This window comes from Oryza glaberrima, chromosome 2, assembly GCF_000147395.1.
Source record: "Oryza glaberrima chromosome 2, OglaRS2, whole genome shotgun sequence".
Lineage (NCBI taxonomy): Eukaryota > Viridiplantae > Streptophyta > Magnoliopsida > Poales > Poaceae > Oryza > Oryza glaberrima.
Window position 1 is genome coordinate 18,347,315 of NC_068327.1, and position 17,257 is coordinate 18,364,571.

Here is a 17,257-nt window from a genome sequence, read left to right on the forward strand (position 1 = left end):
CTACACTCTCTCTGATCTCTTTTACTTGCCAGTACTGTTGGCCAGTGTGATTTTATCTTTGACCAATAAAAACTTTTAAATTACAATGTTTTGATGAATGTAAGTAGTATAGTTATAATTAGGTGCTTTGATAGTTTGGTATCTTTTTAAATATTTATATTTTTCTCAAACAATACGAGCGGTTAATTAATGTTTGTACATAGATAGTATTCGATGCCAAGTAAAAAAGGAACCGTTACATAAAAAGTGTTCCTCAATCAAGGACTAGTATTCATAACAAGAGAGTATAAGAGGTTTTGGAACACAAAAATAAACAGTTAGAGATCTTATGAAAATTATTAGATATTCTGAAAAATCATATATAGGATCATACTCTCTCTGTTCTTGTTTTAGTTTTGTCCTAAGTCAAACTTCTCTAATTCTGACCGAGTTTATAATATAAAAATACATAGACATCTACAGCAACAAATTAGTTTCATTAATCCACCATTTGAAATATGTTTTGATACTACATTTATTTGTTATTATAGATGTCGGAGAATTTTAAGTTAGGGGTGCTTAATTTCTTGCTTTGGTAATGTTATATAACCACTGAAAATTAATTATCCCACCGGCTAGGTGTAAATGACATAGTAAATAAGCTGCTAGATAAACTCAGTTAAAGTTAGAGAAGTTGACTTAGGTAAAACTAAAACGACCTACAATATGGAATGGAGGGAGTAAAATATAAAGGATAGATAATAATAGATGGTTTCATCATTTCCCCATTTTTCTTTTTTTTTGGGTTAATATTTGATAAAAATTCATCCATGTCATGATCATATTTATATATGGAATTTTGGAACATGCCATCCTAATTTTCTGTTGATAGTCATATATCTTTTAGTATGGAATTTTGGAGTATTTGTTATTTTGAAGTGAATGAAGTCACCAAGAATGTGGGTTATTGCAGCTCATACTGTAAAGTAAAATTTCTAAGTGTGAAACTTCATACATATAATAATAGTACTACTTATATACAGTTACTACCATGCAATGAGGACTGCTAGGCTGTATATAATATATATCTACATATATACTTGGAAAATAGTTCCATATATTTCAAGAAACGGGGATAATTAAGAGGGGAACTTCATATAAAGATGAAACCATGAAACTCATGGGTATAGTATTAATATTTATGCTATTTTAGCAATCAATCTTCTAAGCAGCCCCTTCAACATATATTAGATGTTTTTCCATGTTTGCGCTATTTGGTCTAAGCCTCTCCTCTAGTCTCCGTTGTTGAAAAATAATACTTTTTTCGGTTTTTAATAGATTATGTTGTTAACTTTTGATCTTACTTTTGATTATTCATCTTATTAAAAAAATACTTAAGTATTATTAATTTTATTGTGAATTGATTTATCATTAAAGGTACCATAAACATGTTTTTTTATATTATATTTTTTTAAATAAGACGGAACATACATTCAAAAGGTAATGATGTTACCTATTAAAAACCAGAGAGTGTCCATGATCAAGTAAAGTGGTCAATGCGTATGTGGGATGCAGGAAGTAGCATTAATTGACCAAAAGGATGCATTTTTGTTCCATCAAAAGGTGCCAAGAGGGAAAGTAGCAAAGCATCTTCTAGCAAGCTAGCTATAGAGATTGAGATGCTGATGAGATGGATCATTTTTGTATTAACAGGAGTTGTGCCAAAATATCTTCTACTGCATCCAAAATATTGAAGTAAAGTTAGATCGATCCATCTTTTTGTTTGCATCAAGACAAGTGGAGTAATCAACTAAACTAGTTTATCAAAAGAGCTCAGATTCCCAATTCAGCAACTTTTGATATACTTGGGCATCATGCACGTTCCCAGATTAATGAAAACATGATCATTATTCCATTGGAACACATGCATACAGGCACAGATGGAAAGATGTTGAAATCCATTATAATCTGTGACTTCTATCTGGAGACAAAACAAATTAACAGGGTCAAAAAGACAACAAAGTTTCAGTTGGAGAGAATGTCAAAAGGCAGGCAAAATGTCAAAAGGGACAATGGATTTGAAATTTGCGGAACAGGTGGATGGTCAGCAGCCATGATAGAATTTTGGAAGTTAGTTTTAAGTATAATGTTAACAATGTTAACCAAGGTAGGTAAGGTTGGGTTTGAAACTTATATTTTAGATTACTTCCCCATATCACGAATATATAATTCAGTTCTTTCAGATTACTTCCTACAGGCGGACCGGTCGTCCGTCTGCGAAGACCCATTTTGGAGAATAGTTTTCCTAGTAGTGATGACTTAAATGATTGTCAACATTATACTTTGTTGGGATCGATGTTTTTACTTTTTAGTGTAGAAGGAGATTGATTGAGTGTACAATTTCCTTCAACTGTAGCATGAATGATTCGATGTTATTGTTATTTGTATATACAGATGTGTAGGTATACTATGTATGTATTAAAGTGACTACAACAAGAGTGATAGCTCTCTAGTCCTAAACAACGATGAATGTACTTGCTAAAAATAGAAGCATCACGTCCCTCAGACGTAGTTTTGTTAAAAAAAAAAGAGGTGTCATAGTGCATTTCCACTTTTAGTACTATGTAGTCACGTCTCACATGCTAATGGAGTCTAGTACCATTTCACTATTACTTTTAAAATCTTTGGTGACTTATATCTTTTAAACAATATATTGTTTTCAAGATTTGATTGAACCATCGTACTCTATTGAAAATATATAACAAAACGAGCTCAATATTGAATATATTTAGATTATTTACTTCTGTAGCAATGTTGTTACTTCGAATACTATGAAGAGTTACTTCCTTATAGCGGTATAGTTACTTTTAATACCATGAAGAATGACTTCCCTCTGGCAGTGCAGTTATTTTTAACATCGTAAAAGGTCAGTTCTATTTTTTTAAGTTACTTTTCTCTAGGAATGTAGTAACTTCTAATATTATTAAGAGTTACTTCTAATAGTAATACTGTGAATAGTTGATCCTATTTTCTAAAGAGTTACTTCTTATATAAAATAAGTTGCATTTATCAAAAACAATAATCTATACACACATATGGTTTACCTCGGATAAAAAAGGCATGTATTTACTTGTAAATCTACACTTTACCTATGAAGATATTTTTAACACTTATATGTAATTACTTCTAATGCTATAAAAAGTTACTTTCATTATAGAGCTTAGTTAATTCTAACATTTAACTAAATTAATTTTAAATATTTTAATATATTCAATATTGTACTTATTTTATCATATATTTTGAGTGAAGTTCAATGGTTAAAACGGGTGTTAAAAATAATATATGGTTTGAAATATATAATTCATCAAAAATTTTAAATAGACTAGTACTACATGAATACTCACATCTTTCGATGACTACCGCATGGCGTCGCGCTGTAAGACTATTTCGCGCGCGGGAATTAGATTTTACCTTTTATTTTAGGTTCATCATTTATATGCCCCAGCAAATCTATTGTAGTATCTATTGGTGTGTATGTATACCGGATAGGAAAAGACATGATATATTGGACCCGCTTGATATATTGGGCTCCTACTACAAGAGCTTTTGGAGTTGGGTATTTGCAAGGACGAAACCAGTTAGGAACAGCCCCAGGGCGATTTTTAAATATTTTTTGAACCTTTTTAATTTTTAATTTTAAAAAGACATGCCTTTTAAAAATAAACCTATCCAAAATTTATTTTCAAGAACTGAAACTTTTGGCCTATACTATCACGCCGCTCCTACTAGCGGGGCAACATTATTTGGCCACGCCGGCGGGCGCTTGCGTGGCAGCGTTTTTTTGATCACGCGCTCTCGCTGGCATGGCAAGACAAAATTGTCACACCCACTGCACGCGACGTGATAGAGTTATTAGGCCACACCAAAAGGTTCAGATTTAGAAATATATTTTGGAATGGTCTATTAATAAAACTAAAACATAAAACGGTCTAAAAATAAAAAAAAAGTTTCCCCAGGGCCAGCTCTATTAAACAATAGATTCTGGCTTAAAAGATGAAACATGATAAAAGGACCTAGCTCCGCCATTTTATTTGTAATACATGATAAAGTTCAATTATTACAAATTTTCTTGCCAATCCAAATAAATAAACAAATTTTAGGCCTCTTTTAAATTGAAAAAAATTAGGAGAGTTTTTATAAGAATTAAACAGAATCATGATTATTCTCCAAAGGAGTCCTTAGAGTTGAAGTTCAGAGTAGCTCGAAGTTATTTTAGTAGGCCGTCATATTCATATTTTTATGCCTAAAAGTTAACTTTTAAACTACTATATTTAGAGTCTAAGAACTCTATATATATTTATGAGAATGCTTGGAGTCGGAGCCATACCAAACTTGACAATTGAACCTATTTGAGACGTGTTGCCTTGTAGACCTTAGAAATAGACGGACACGGACAGTATTGGGCATGTGCCGAGCGAAAAATGAGCTGATAGACCATGACCATAAGCTGTCAAAACCTAACCTAACCGAATATATTCCGATGGTACTACAAAATGTATAGATGTCAAAGAGCAGACGAAGTTGTTGAGGGGAGATATGGGTATCTAGGACAAATATATAAATGCATTTACACTGCATTGTCCAACTAATATTATTCCCTGCACACATATACCTTTTCTGTGCTATATATACCTGAAGACATGCGTAATGAAGCAGAGCAAGCCATGCATGAAAGATTCAGATTTGAGAGGGTTAATTTCAGAGCTTAATTAGTAGAGGAGGGGCCTTCCATGAGGACAAGAGCTGATTCGGTAGCCAAGGATGACTTGCCTAATGCCTATGTGCATGTGTTTATACGCTGCTCATCTGCATTTTGATTCTCCCCTGATCAGTCCTGTCGTCAATTATATGTGTGTGTAGTACTCTGTACTCATACATATATAGGCATGTCTTCCTTGGCTATTCGGAGCGGCTCTTGTCTCTCGTGGAAGGCTGCATGCTGCACTCTTCTTTTTTGTGCAGGCTTTGCAATCTGCGCCGCATTGGTTCAAATGTTAGATGCCTCAATGGAAACAACTATTTGGATGGCAGGACTTCTTTGGATATGAAAAATTACATGCTATTTATGCTACCTATTTTTTAGTAATGCTCTTATTGATCTGTTTGTGTTACATGTTTATTGGTAAGATGTCCATGTATTGCAACGAAACATTTAGTTTTATGGAGATTATATTTTTCATGATTAGGCGTCCATACAATTAAGAATGAACTATGGAATATGCATGAAGTTGAAAAAACAGGCTATTTCTGATTTTCAGGAGGTCAATTGTGACCATGCTAGGTGGGACGTGAAAGGGCGGACGGATGATTTCTCGACTAATAAGAAGTAAATGTGTGCAATATAGTAATATTTCTATACAACAAAAAGTGTGCTATTTACTTCGTTTGAAGTTCGTATTGTCTACAAGTTGGCTGATATATTCCGTGTGTTTGACCACTTTAAATACTTCAATTACGTTCAACTAAAGAAATATGGTTATAGTTATATTTGTCATCAACGTACTTCGATTATATTGTGCAGAATTTAAAATATTTACATATCTATTACAAGAAAAAATATTTGTGAAATTTTAAATAGCGTTAATCATATATGTTTGACCGGTTTCTACAACACTATATTTATAATAACAGTATAGTATTATTGAATCATTTTTCTAATGAATTCGAGAAGCACGGTGGCATGGTGTTTTAGTCGTGCCATACCCAAGGTCTTAGTCTCTCCTCTTCTCCCGCGACACCACACCGCTGTCGCCACTCCGCTTAGCGATGATGACAATGCTTTGCATTGCTTAAGATCCGTTCCCTAAGCGAATCACGTATATTTTTATATTTTTTTTGGAATTGTGTATTCATGATATTTTTATTTTTTTTTCCTCACGTGGATGTACTTTTAATATGATTTTACTGATGCTGAAGATTTTCTAATGGTCCTTTTTAATGTGGGTTAAGAGTTTTGTGTGAGTGTGGTGTATGTGCGTGTATGCGTTTTTCATGTAAATCAAAAATAAAATAAAATTTAGACGAATTTATACCATTTCATTTTTGTCTCAACAAATGTTTTCTTAGAATGTTTTAGAGGGAAATGTATGTAAGGGCTAGTTGGTTTGAAGCCGAAATTTGCCATACCAAAATATTGGTATTTTGAATAGTAATTTTGTCAATGTTTGGTTTACCACCAATACTTCCTAATACTACACATTACCAATAGTATTTTCAATATTTGGATTAAGTCTATTTTGCCTCCCTCATCTCTTGTCCTTGGTCAAATCGTATACCTCAACCACAAAACCGAGTATAATGCCTCCCCCATCTTCGAAAACCGGTGCAAATCAACTCCCTCGTTAGTTTTGCGAGCGGTTTCACTTGGTCCAAGTGTGCTAACATGGCACCCGGTCATCAAAGAAACCGAAAATAGAAGCGGGTCCCACGTATAACCACAAGGGTAAACATAAAAAAAATAGTGGGGCCCACTTGTAAGCCCCAGTTCTCCTTCTCTGATTCTTCCTCCCTTCTCTCTCTCTCTCAAGCAAAGCTCACATGCACTCTAGCGCCGGCTGCTGGAGGGCCAGCGGCGTGGCTAGGAGGGTTGGCAGAGGGGTTTAGGTGCGAGAGAGTGAGCAGTGCCGCATGCGCAGAGGCTGATTTGGTGGCAGGGACATTGGAGCTGTACCGCGCGGTGATCGCCGAGTTCGTGGTGACACTATTGTTCCAGTACGAGACGGTGACCATGGTTATCAGGCACAAACACCAAGACGCCGTCATCGACAGTGAAGAATGTGGTGGCGTCAGCCTCTATGGTGTCACCTGGGCCTTCGGTGGCATCATCCAAGACCACCACCTGGCATCTACGGCAGCACTCGCTTCACACTTTGCGTCTCAGCCGCATGATGTAACCAAAACTCCTCGATTCCCCTATAAGAGACCGCACAACTACACGAACCACAAGCCGCCTCCCGTCCAGGACCCCGTTGTCGGTGAAATGGGAACCCACGTACCCATTTATACGGCAAAAGGATCATTCTCAAATAAATAGCACTATATTTAAAAATAAAAGGTAACCCTAGGGTGTTGTAGCTAGGGGGCCCTTCCGGAGGGCTTTGGGCCCACCTAAGATTTCCTATATGGGATTTTCTCTGGCTGAGGAGGGATACTGCGTATATGGTCCAAAACTCCGAGTATAGAAGTAGCTTTGGGCCTGGCTCGGGCCCCAAGCATACCCCAAATATGCCTTAAAAATATAGCCTATGGTCTGTCTCGGGCCCGGCCCTGTTCCGTACCCCGGGCTCACCCTAGCCCTTGCAGATTCTACAACCCTCGGCAAGAGGGCGTAAAAACATGCAAGACCTATATCTTAAGAGGATGAGATAAGATCTGCCTCGGGCTCGGCCTAGCTCTGGGCCCTGAGCTCGCCTTAGCCCCTACAAGTCACACGTTGCTCAAGGAAGAAGGGTGACGAGGCTTGCCAAGCATAAAGGCGTGATCCAAGGTGTGCTTCGGGCCCGGCCTTGCCTCGGGCCCAGGGCTCACCTTGGACCTTGTATAGCTCGCGCCCCTCTACTCAGAGGGGCGACAGAAGGTACAAGACACACAATCTCAAGATATTCTTTCGTCAACGACGCCTTCGAGAAACTCATCAAGGAATAATAAACCTTCTTTAAGCGCAATAGGACGCGACCTCAGAAACTTCCGGGAAGTTGGGCGTGCTCCACAATCAGTTGTAAGGCAGCACGCCCCGCCATAAATGAAACAGGTTTATAGGGGGATCCCTGGCCAGTCTAAGTTGAAAGGACGTGGACAAGACGCCAGTGTTGAGTCACTTTGGACGGTGGCGCCTGGGACACGCGCCGCACATGCCCTGCACCACTTGATTTAGCCAAATGGGTAGAGAAGCAAATGTGGCACTGTTTCGGGCAGGTCGGGCCTCGTCGGGCCCACCACGCACCACGTGGTGAGCACACTGGCGGAGGCCCAACTGTCTCAGACGAAGCCTGGGAACCCGGGGTAATATGAACCATAAGACTTGATGGGTTTCTTGAGGGCTGCATAAGGGAACCAGCTGGCAACAACAAGATGGCTGATGAGATAAGACTAAGAGTAGATTTGTAATAATGTGAGCCCCTCCTTGGAATATAAAAGGAAGGGTAATAGATACGGATGAAGGGTTGCTTTCTGCTATGTCAGTTATTTCGCTTTGTAGCCTGAAAAGGCCTCTCTTGTATTTAGCTGATCTAGAGAAAACAAAAAACACCAACACAAGAGTAGGGTATTACACCTCTGGGTAGCCTAAACCTGTATAACCTCCTGCCTCCTTCTCGCAGGGCGGCCGAGCCCCATGAAACCGCTGTGATCGCAGATACCTCGCACCGCTCGCCTACTAACCCCCTAGTCGAATCTTCACTCTCGGGGAGGGTTCTCCACTCCCCGCTGTCCAAGGGACCCCCCCTCCCCCCTTGACACCCGTCATTGTGGCCGCCCACCATGAAGCACTACAAGTGCCTCGACAAGATCGAGAGGAAGTCGAGGGTGTGGTGCATAGGGTGCAGGACCCGAGGACTAGGGAAACTCACCGTGAAGTGCTTCCATAGAGGGATCAACTACGGTGAGGTGGAGTGCTTTCGCGAGCCACGGTGCCTCGAGGCGTGCCAGGGCCACCCGTACCTTGTTGAGCATCCCACGACACACAGAGAGATGAAGAGGGGCGGCGATGGCAGAGCCTGCCCGTGTTGCTATATCATGATGGAGTACATCAACAGGCCAAGCCTTGTGCGTGTCGTGCAGGAGGAGCGGTGTCACACCCTGAAAATCACTAAATTATAAATTGTTGTGAAAAAGGAATTTTTAGAATTTATTTAATAATTAAAGCAAGTGTGTGAATAAAATCTATGAAAAATTTAAACATAAACTTGAGCTAGATAAAATTTTATTAAATACTTTGTATGCCCAAGTATTTTCTGGATTTTTCCCAGAATTATTTGAGCATTGGAAGTATTTTTTAATAAATGAAAGATCATCTCAGCAATTATTTAAATTAAAAAGTTAATTAAATTCCCTCTCTTGTTTTGGGCTGAATCCGGCCCACTCCTCTCCTCTCTCCCTTCCTTAGCCCAAGCCTGCATCCTCTCTTTCTCTCTCTGTCGAAGTTCTATTTGCCTCCCTCCTTCAATCGGGCCGAGGAAATGAAGCCCGGCAAGAAATTATTAGAAATGATTATAAAAGCCTAGAAGGAAAGATCTAATTTTAAATAATAAATTCCAATATAAAAGTGGGTCAGATAAAATTTTATTAAATACTTTTCTTGATTCTATAATTCCTAGATTTTTCTGGGATTTATTTGAGCTAAGGAAGTATTTTTAATAAATGGAATCGCATTTAATTTAGCAACTCGCGCGTTAGACCTCCCCCCAAAGAACTTGACTCTTTTCCTTCGGAAGTACAAACTGATAATAAGGAATGACAATTGATTTACTTATAATTAAATGCAGCCAACCCATAGCTAGGATTGGATATGTATATAATTGGTGCAACCGCGAATAAATATGCAAATGTCTAAATTGAACCCCGTCAGATGATCGAGTGACAAACATGAATAAACAGTTCATTACTTTAGCAAAAATACAGCGGTTTAGATACATATATATGGTATACAACAAGGTAGTTGCCTTCTCTATGTACAGAGCAGATCACACAAGAACAATGCATAGTTCTCATCCATGGAAACGGTTTGGATATCAAGAGGGTATGTTCTTACGCAGGCACAGCGAAGCTCGGTTCAGACCAGCGAGTTGGATCCACAACGAGGCACGGATCCGACTTCTTGAACTCAGCCACCTGCAGATCGAGTGCATTCAAAAGAAAGTTGAAAAAAAAAAAACTGAAAGAATAAGCTCAATGGGAGAACAGCGTTTGGACAAGACGATGGCGAACCTTTTCCCCACAGCTAGGGCAGTAGTGGTATTTGTGCCAGAGGCAATCCATGGAAGGACAAAGGAAGCAGACGCCCATCATGAAGGGCATCATGCAAGCCACAACTGATGCTAGACTTGGCTTCGACCTGTTCAAAGCAACAACAGCCATGAGTGTGTTTTTTTAAGTAATGAAGCTTCACCTAATGATTTGTTTGGTATGGTATTGGTGCTACTGGTCTTGATATGTGGAGTAGGAAATCATAACACACAAATCGACAGCTACTTACAACTAAAATAATGCACTAAGACCCAAATTTATAGTATCAATATGGGGCTCAGGCTTAACTATGGTGTGCCAGTTCATTTCCCTATCAGGAAAATAAATACAAGAAATGTGTTATTCGTGCCCATTCTTGCATCGCCAACTTTAGCATATAAAACCATTACTCACTACTCAGCAGTCAGCAGTCAAATCTTGCATCACCAAGCTGACACATGATTTTCGGTTCACAAAAAAATCTGACAAATTGTCTCAATCCGTAGCTCATGCAACCATTCAGAGTTAACTAGAACAGATAATGCAGGCAAATATTTAGATGGTCTTTGGTTCTTTTCAAAGCCCAATTCAAAACTAGTAACAAAACTCATATAGTGCCACTTCATCATATTTAGTGGCACCATCTGATTTGCGCCTCATAAATGCAAATACAATTACGAACATAATAATAATAATAAAGGGCAGACCCCACTAGAAAGGTATACTGCGCCTCTCTTGTATATATGGTTGAAACAAGTAGACTGTTTTTGATACAGTTTGTCTTCTAATACTTGTTTCTATATAATCCCAAAAATAACACCTTTCAAACATAAAGACTAATATCGTTCACCAAAAGTTGTTTCAGATGTAAGGACTTAATGCAACAGACACTTAGCAATGTGGGCAGCAATCTTGCCAGGAAACATACGAAAGACGGTCATTTAAAAACAGAGTAACACTCAATTCAGATATAGAGCTGATTGCAAACAATTCCAAGAATCATGCAAGCTCAGATGAGCTTCAGTAAGCCTTAGCACAGCCAATTAGATGGTCTCAGCAGCAGTTCAAAAACTGAAAATGAGCTTAGCTCAAGATGTAATTTGGTTCCTTTTTTTCGCAATGCTATAAAAATATGCTATAATTTGGTTCCTACAGTGGCAGGAGATATATACCTGTCAATAGAGGTACAATACCTTCCAAGTAACATAAAAAAATACCTCTGCCACACAATACCTCCCATGGACTGGGAAAAAAATTGTATCTTCGGACCTGTTCATTGAGTACAGAGGCTACTAAATAACACAAGTGACAAGTTAGTGGAAGTAGATGGCTACCATGTTACAATTCACAAACATCCATATATATAGATCTAATCTAAAGTAGTGAAAGAATTATTCTTTCTCGAGTGGAGAATTTGCCACATCATCAAAAGACTAATGGCCGTCAGATACAGCTTTGAAACAAAATTTACCGTTGGATATAGAGACCAACAAAGAATCAAAAGGTCAAAATAAAGAAGGGGTTGTCTGGAGGCTTCAAGAGGCTTCCAGGAGAAAAGGAGAGGGAAGAGTTCCACCAGTGATGGAAACAAAGCAATTTGTTGGTGGCTCTGAGTAATCGATGGCCCAAACAGAATAATGGGCTTAATTGAACCATTATAAATTCCTTCCTAATAGCAGCCGGAAAGCAGAAATTCCATCCTCTTTTCTTCATGTGACTGGAGCTTAAACAGACTGATGATTATCCATTATACCATGAAACCCAACTTTAAAAGAAAAATCAAAATAAACTTTTCTACTAATAAAATATGAATTCTATTAAAATGAATCTTCTTCTTTCAAACCGAAAGACATTTATACACTTGATAAGTTAAACATTTATTCAATTTAAGATGAAAAAATAAAATGAAATAAAATCCATAGTAGTTCTTTATCAAGTTCTTCATATAAAAATTGAAATTCCGCACATATATCCAATAGACATTACTCATAGAACTTTTACATACTTGTCAATGTGGGCATCAAAGTCACGCAACGTGCGACAAAGTGGCTAGTATATATGACTGCCAATTTCTGTTATTGTGCTTTATTACGATGGTCATGTTATATATTAGCTAAACTAGGTGTTACATGTCCTAAGTGCATGATTAACTCTAGCGCTCGAGACTCTTCATTAGAAGAAGAAAGCTAAATATGTTCGTGTAACTTTTAGCTTCCAGTACAAGCTCTGACATGTTATTTCAGCTGACCTAGAAGGGTTCAGAACACAAGGAACTCTTCAAAGTGTTTTCTACCAGATGGAAGAATGCTTTTCTTCTACTCCCTCCGTCCCTAAATATAAGGGATTTTGGTTGGGTGTGACATATCTTAGTACAACGAATCTAGTCAAGCTTTTGTCCAGATTTATTGTACTAGGATGTGTCACATCCAACCAAAATCCCTTATATTTAGGGACGGAGGGAGTAGTATTTGTAAGTTCATGTTTTCAGATAATGGAATCTTTTATTGAACTCATCCAATTACATTAAGATGATACAGAAGCACTGGTAAGGATTATGTTGTCCAAGCAGACTTAGGCCCTTGATTTGCATCTGTTGTAAACCTTAAAATGGGAGAGTAATTACAAGTTTGTAACTGATATACTATGAACCTATTATATTCTCTTCCTCATATCATCAGATTCATAATTTAACAATAACTCAAATTCTCACCTCCCCTATAGAAACTCAACTTAACAGAAAGCCAATCGTGAATGCGACTTGGATAAGAGCAAACGAATAACAAGAAACAGATGACATGAAAAACATGGGGAACTCCACCAGGGCTTGAGCTTCTCTGGTTTCGACAACCTAGAAAGTATCGATTTCTTCTTCTCCCTTTTCACGGTGCAGATTAGACTACCGAACAATCTAGTACTCGTTGCAGATCAATACACCGAATGCTGGCAATCTCGACCTATCAACCGCTCGAATTCCACATCTATCCCTTCGAATCGCAGGTAAAGGCCACAATAAAAAGACTGCAGGGGGGCGAGTACGGCGGGTTCTCACCGGAGGGAGGAGACGGCCGCGGCGCCGCAGGCCTGGCAGTGGAATGGCGCGGGGGTGTCGCGGAACATGGTCTGCTGCAGGGGCACCCCCTTGGGCGCGCCGGAGTAGATCGCGTTCGGCGGGGGCATCCCCACCGCGTAGGGGTCCGGCGCGTAGTAGTAACCGCCCTGGGCCCCCGCCGCCGCCGGGTGGTACGGGATGCCGATCGCCGGCTCGTCGCCGGCCGGCGCGGGGAACGCCGCCTTGGCCGCCATGGTGGTGGTGGTGGCCGGTCGTCGGTGACGGCGGTTGGGTTGGGTTGGGTTGGTTTGAATCTTGACTTGTCTCGCCGCGGCTGTCAGGTTGTGGGCTGGAAGCCTGGAAACGGAGAAGATATTTATATGTGTATACGTTTGTAAAAGGTCTGAAAAAAATATTTTCGTTGGAAAATTTTATAGGATTTTATGTGTAATCGTTCGTAATACTCCATAAAACTCTTCTAGAAAATGTAGTTAGTCAAAAACGTAACAAAGCAAATGTTGAAGATAGGAAAAATTACGAGACCTTGATTATGACCGGCGCCTTCCACACAGTTGGGCTTTTTTTTTTCTAGAAATGCTCAAAATTACTTCAATCTGGGCGACCGGCGCAGGGGAGCTGGATCGGGCGCTCCCCTGCGTGCCACTCCCCCTCCACGTGCGTGAATACAAGCCCTAGGCCCCACCGCGTCCTCTACTTCCACCTGCCATTGAAAAAAACCCCACGTATTTTGGAAACCTCCTATTAAGGGAATTTGTTTTATTTTTTTCCACCAAAAATATTTCATCTAGTGTATTCACAATATTTCACTATGTATAGATCTAATGTTACAGTGAACTGAAATACTCCATTGCAACAAAAAAACCCACATATTTTGGAAACCCCCTATTAAGGGATTTCGTTTTATTTTTTGTTCCACCGAAAAATGTTTCACCTAGTGTACTTATAATATTTCACTATGTATAGATCAAATATTGCAGTGAACTGAAATATTCTTTCGCTATTTGCTGAAACATTGTTTTTATATAAGGTGAAACAACACCCGATTACACGGGTGAAACATTTTCGATCTACTTAGTGAAATAATTCCGATATACCTGGTGGAACATCGTGCACCATTTAAAAAAATCAATAATAAGCTAAATTTTTTTTCATCGAATATATCCATGTGTGGTCTTGTTTTGAAGATTTAATTGCAACGAATTTAATGGTGCAATCGGATCATGATTTGGATAAATAATTTAAGAGAAAAATCAGTTTAAAGTAGTTTTGCACGTAAAACAGGTGCCGACGTCAGCGCCCGATTTTTTTGAAGATTTGGATCGGGCGACCAATCCCTAGTCACCTTCAGAAATGCTACACATCACACGTATAATTTTAGAAGAGAAATCATATGAATTTCTAGCCTTCAATTCGCTTAAGCCATGTCGAGACGGCCACCTTGGCATGGCCAAGAGTCGACCGGCCTGGCCTATTTCACGACAGTCATTCTAATCGACTTTAGATGAAATTCAATGTTTGTAATGTTCATCAGAAGATGATATAAGGCCATTTTCAACCCAATAATTAGGATGGTGTCCATAATATTAAATAAGCTGCTACCTAGAATGAAAAATGATGTGGCAAATGAATAAATAAGAAAAGAGAATGAAACCATGTCTTGCATGAGACATGGTTTCTACACAACATCCAAGACATTATGTGAGATAAGTAGCATTAAATTTAAGTATGGAATAGTGGTGTTTGCATTAGAAGAGTTCCTTGATGATGTGGAATTTATGAAAACTATGTATAGTGTATTGTATTGGGAATGGCCTAAGACATCAAATAAGTCCGCTCACTAAAGGAGTGCTGGTCGTTGGGACCACGTGTCCAGGCTTGGCCCGGCCCATCCTATTTGCCTGGCCGACCTGCCTGCCCTCCCCCCACAACCCACCCCCTTTTCCCACAACATACGGCGATACAGATATGGATACGCCATCTTCTCAATAATAAAGATACGAGGATACGCGTATATATATATAAATAAAAAAAATAAATCATAAACTAGGCAATTAGCAATTTAGCATAGCAGAGCATGCCAACACCAAGTCACCAACCATTAGATTCATCTCACCAAAATACAAATAATATAAGGCTAAACCAGTGCATATGTAAGTGCAAGATTTCAAATAGTACGCAAATCACAAATTAATAGTTCATCAACATGCATAGTTTCACACATCACAACCAGTTCACAGAGACGGTAGATAACATCAACATCATCATAGAGCTAATTCAAATAGAGTTGTTTAGGACTTGAAATTCAACTCAATAACTAGATAGTTGGATAAAATCAATTGCTGCTTTCATCCATTGTAACTGAAGTGGCTGAAGCACCATTATCATCTTGTATATCCAATGCACCAAGATCTTCTAGCACTCTCTCAAGATTTGGCTCATCAAGTGACAGTGTTGGGCCCTCTCTAGGCAGCACCCGACGGCGCTGCGCCCTCTGGAGGCGGTGGCGCTGTGCCCGGCGGATGGCGCCGCTGCTAGGCGATGGCAAACAGCGGAGGCACGGCGGTGGACGGAGGAGGCGCGACGCGGCGGCGGCGGCGGCGAATGGCAGTGGCGGAGGATGGTGGCGGCGCTGTGCTACGATGCAAGGAAGAGAGCGAGCTGAGTTGGGGTTGGGGAGGCGGCGCCGTTGATGTTCTTTGGCTTGCTCAGTGTTCGATGGTTTTGATCGATGATTTTAGGGTTAGAACGTATCGCGATCGTATCAGGAATTTTTTTTTATTATCTGAAAATCGTGAAAACAACCGATACGTACGAGATACGTATCGGGGCATATCCGATACTTATCCGTATCCGATACGAATACGTGGCCTGGGAGGCGTATCCAGGTAACATAGCCCCACAACACTCCTCTCGTGTTAGAAGCTCCACTTTGTTTATTTTTATTTGCTAGAATGTCAGGAATAGTATACTCTAGTTTGTAGAGGAGTTCGGTTGGGAATCGGCAAGATTTCGAAGGAATGTCTTCGGGACTTCAGTAGCGATTCTTGTATCTTACAAGTTATACATTTAGGCTAACATATATTTTCTTTATATTTTTTTAGTATTTATTTTCCGCAATTACATTCACTCTTTATTTATGTTACAGAGTATTTCTCTAATCAACGGATTGGTCACTCATCATGTGCAATAAACTAGAAGTCTGTGGTGTAGAGTTTGCAGGTTTCTTGCTTGGATTTAGTTCACCTAGCTGGATTTGAGAGTGCTCTCTTCTAACCAGCGGGAGTATTTTACGAGTATACGACCTAGTCCGCTTGATGTGGTGCCTTGGATGTATAGTTCAAGGAAAGGGTAGTTAGAAAAATTGATGGATGTAATCGTACAGGTGGTGATAGCCCAAGGCGTCCTTAATAGTGGTCCACGTTAGCTCTAGTGTATTGGTGTTAGACATCAAGAAGGGAAATTCCTTGATAGTGAGAACATGCGCCCTGTGCCTTATTAGTACAAACCATGCTGAGATTTTCTCATGCTGAAATACATCTACTCCTTAGTCTCCTTTGAAACTCCTAAATTGGATAGGTTGGCTCCCTAAGTGTCATCTGTAGTTTAACTTCAGTCATATATTTTATTAGATCTTACCCCCATCTCTAATTAGTGTAGATTTCCTTACACAAGCAACATAGAATGAAGAAAACATTTTGTGCCAGCAGTGTGTCCTTTGGAAAATATAAATACAATACCCTAGAATACTCCGAGATAAAGTACTATATTGATAATTCCATGCACGTGCGGAACTATTTTGTGAGAGCATAAGAAATTCAACAAGCACTTTTTCGCGTCGTTGCTAAGAACGCAATTGGATAAAACTTTCATTCTTTGTACATTGTCTTGCTGAGTGGAAGTTTATTACTTTTCTAAGCGGGTTTGCATTTCCTCATGTTTTTTGTTGATCCGAAGACATGACATGTTTATGGTCAATTTTGATCTCCCAAAAAAATGTCAAAGTTATCCTGAGTTGTTCATGAATAAGTGAAAAATATCATTATCATAAACACATCTCGTCATCATAGGCCAAATCATAGGAGAATATCCTGTTAGTTCTTCCTTCACCGCCTCTAACTCAGCCTCCACGGATCATTATGGCCGAGAGGAAAATTCAGGACTATTCCGATCCTGTTAGCAGTAAAGTCCCGCAAAGGCCGACCATCA

General features: G+C 39.3%; 1 protein-coding gene across 1 annotated transcript; it reads right to left on the bottom strand.

Moving 5' to 3' along the window:
* Positions 1–9,502: 9,502 nt before the first annotated feature.
* On the bottom strand, positions 9,503–13,375 carry LOC127764668 (GSH-induced LITAF domain protein). The gene is made up of 3 exons (XM_052289577.1): positions 13,031–13,375; positions 9,964–10,090; positions 9,503–9,867 (listed from the first exon to the last, which is right to left on the bottom strand). The coding sequence occupies exons 1-3, from the start codon at positions 13,282–13,284 to the stop codon at positions 9,784–9,786; spliced, it is 465 nt and encodes a 154-aa protein (XP_052145537.1). The 5' UTR covers positions 13,285–13,375; the 3' UTR covers positions 9,503–9,783.
* Positions 13,376–17,257: the final 3,882 nt, after the last annotated feature.

What these genes read in the sequence shown, in the direction of transcription:
- LOC127764668 (XM_052289577.1), bottom strand. Translation starts at nt 13,284, where the DNA reads ATGGCGGCCAAGGCGGCGTTCCCCGCGCCGGCCGGCGACGAGCCGGCG. An exon ending in GCGGCCGTCTCCTCCCTCCG is followed by an intron (nt 10,091 to 13,030) that starts GTGAGAACCCGC and finishes TGCTTTGAACAG; the next exon opens with GTCGAAGCCAAGTCTAGCAT. An exon ending in GCCCTAGCTGTGGGGAAAAG is followed by an intron (nt 9,868 to 9,963) that starts GTTCGCCATCGT and finishes CTCGATCTGCAG; the next exon opens with GTGGCTGAGTTCAAGAAGTC.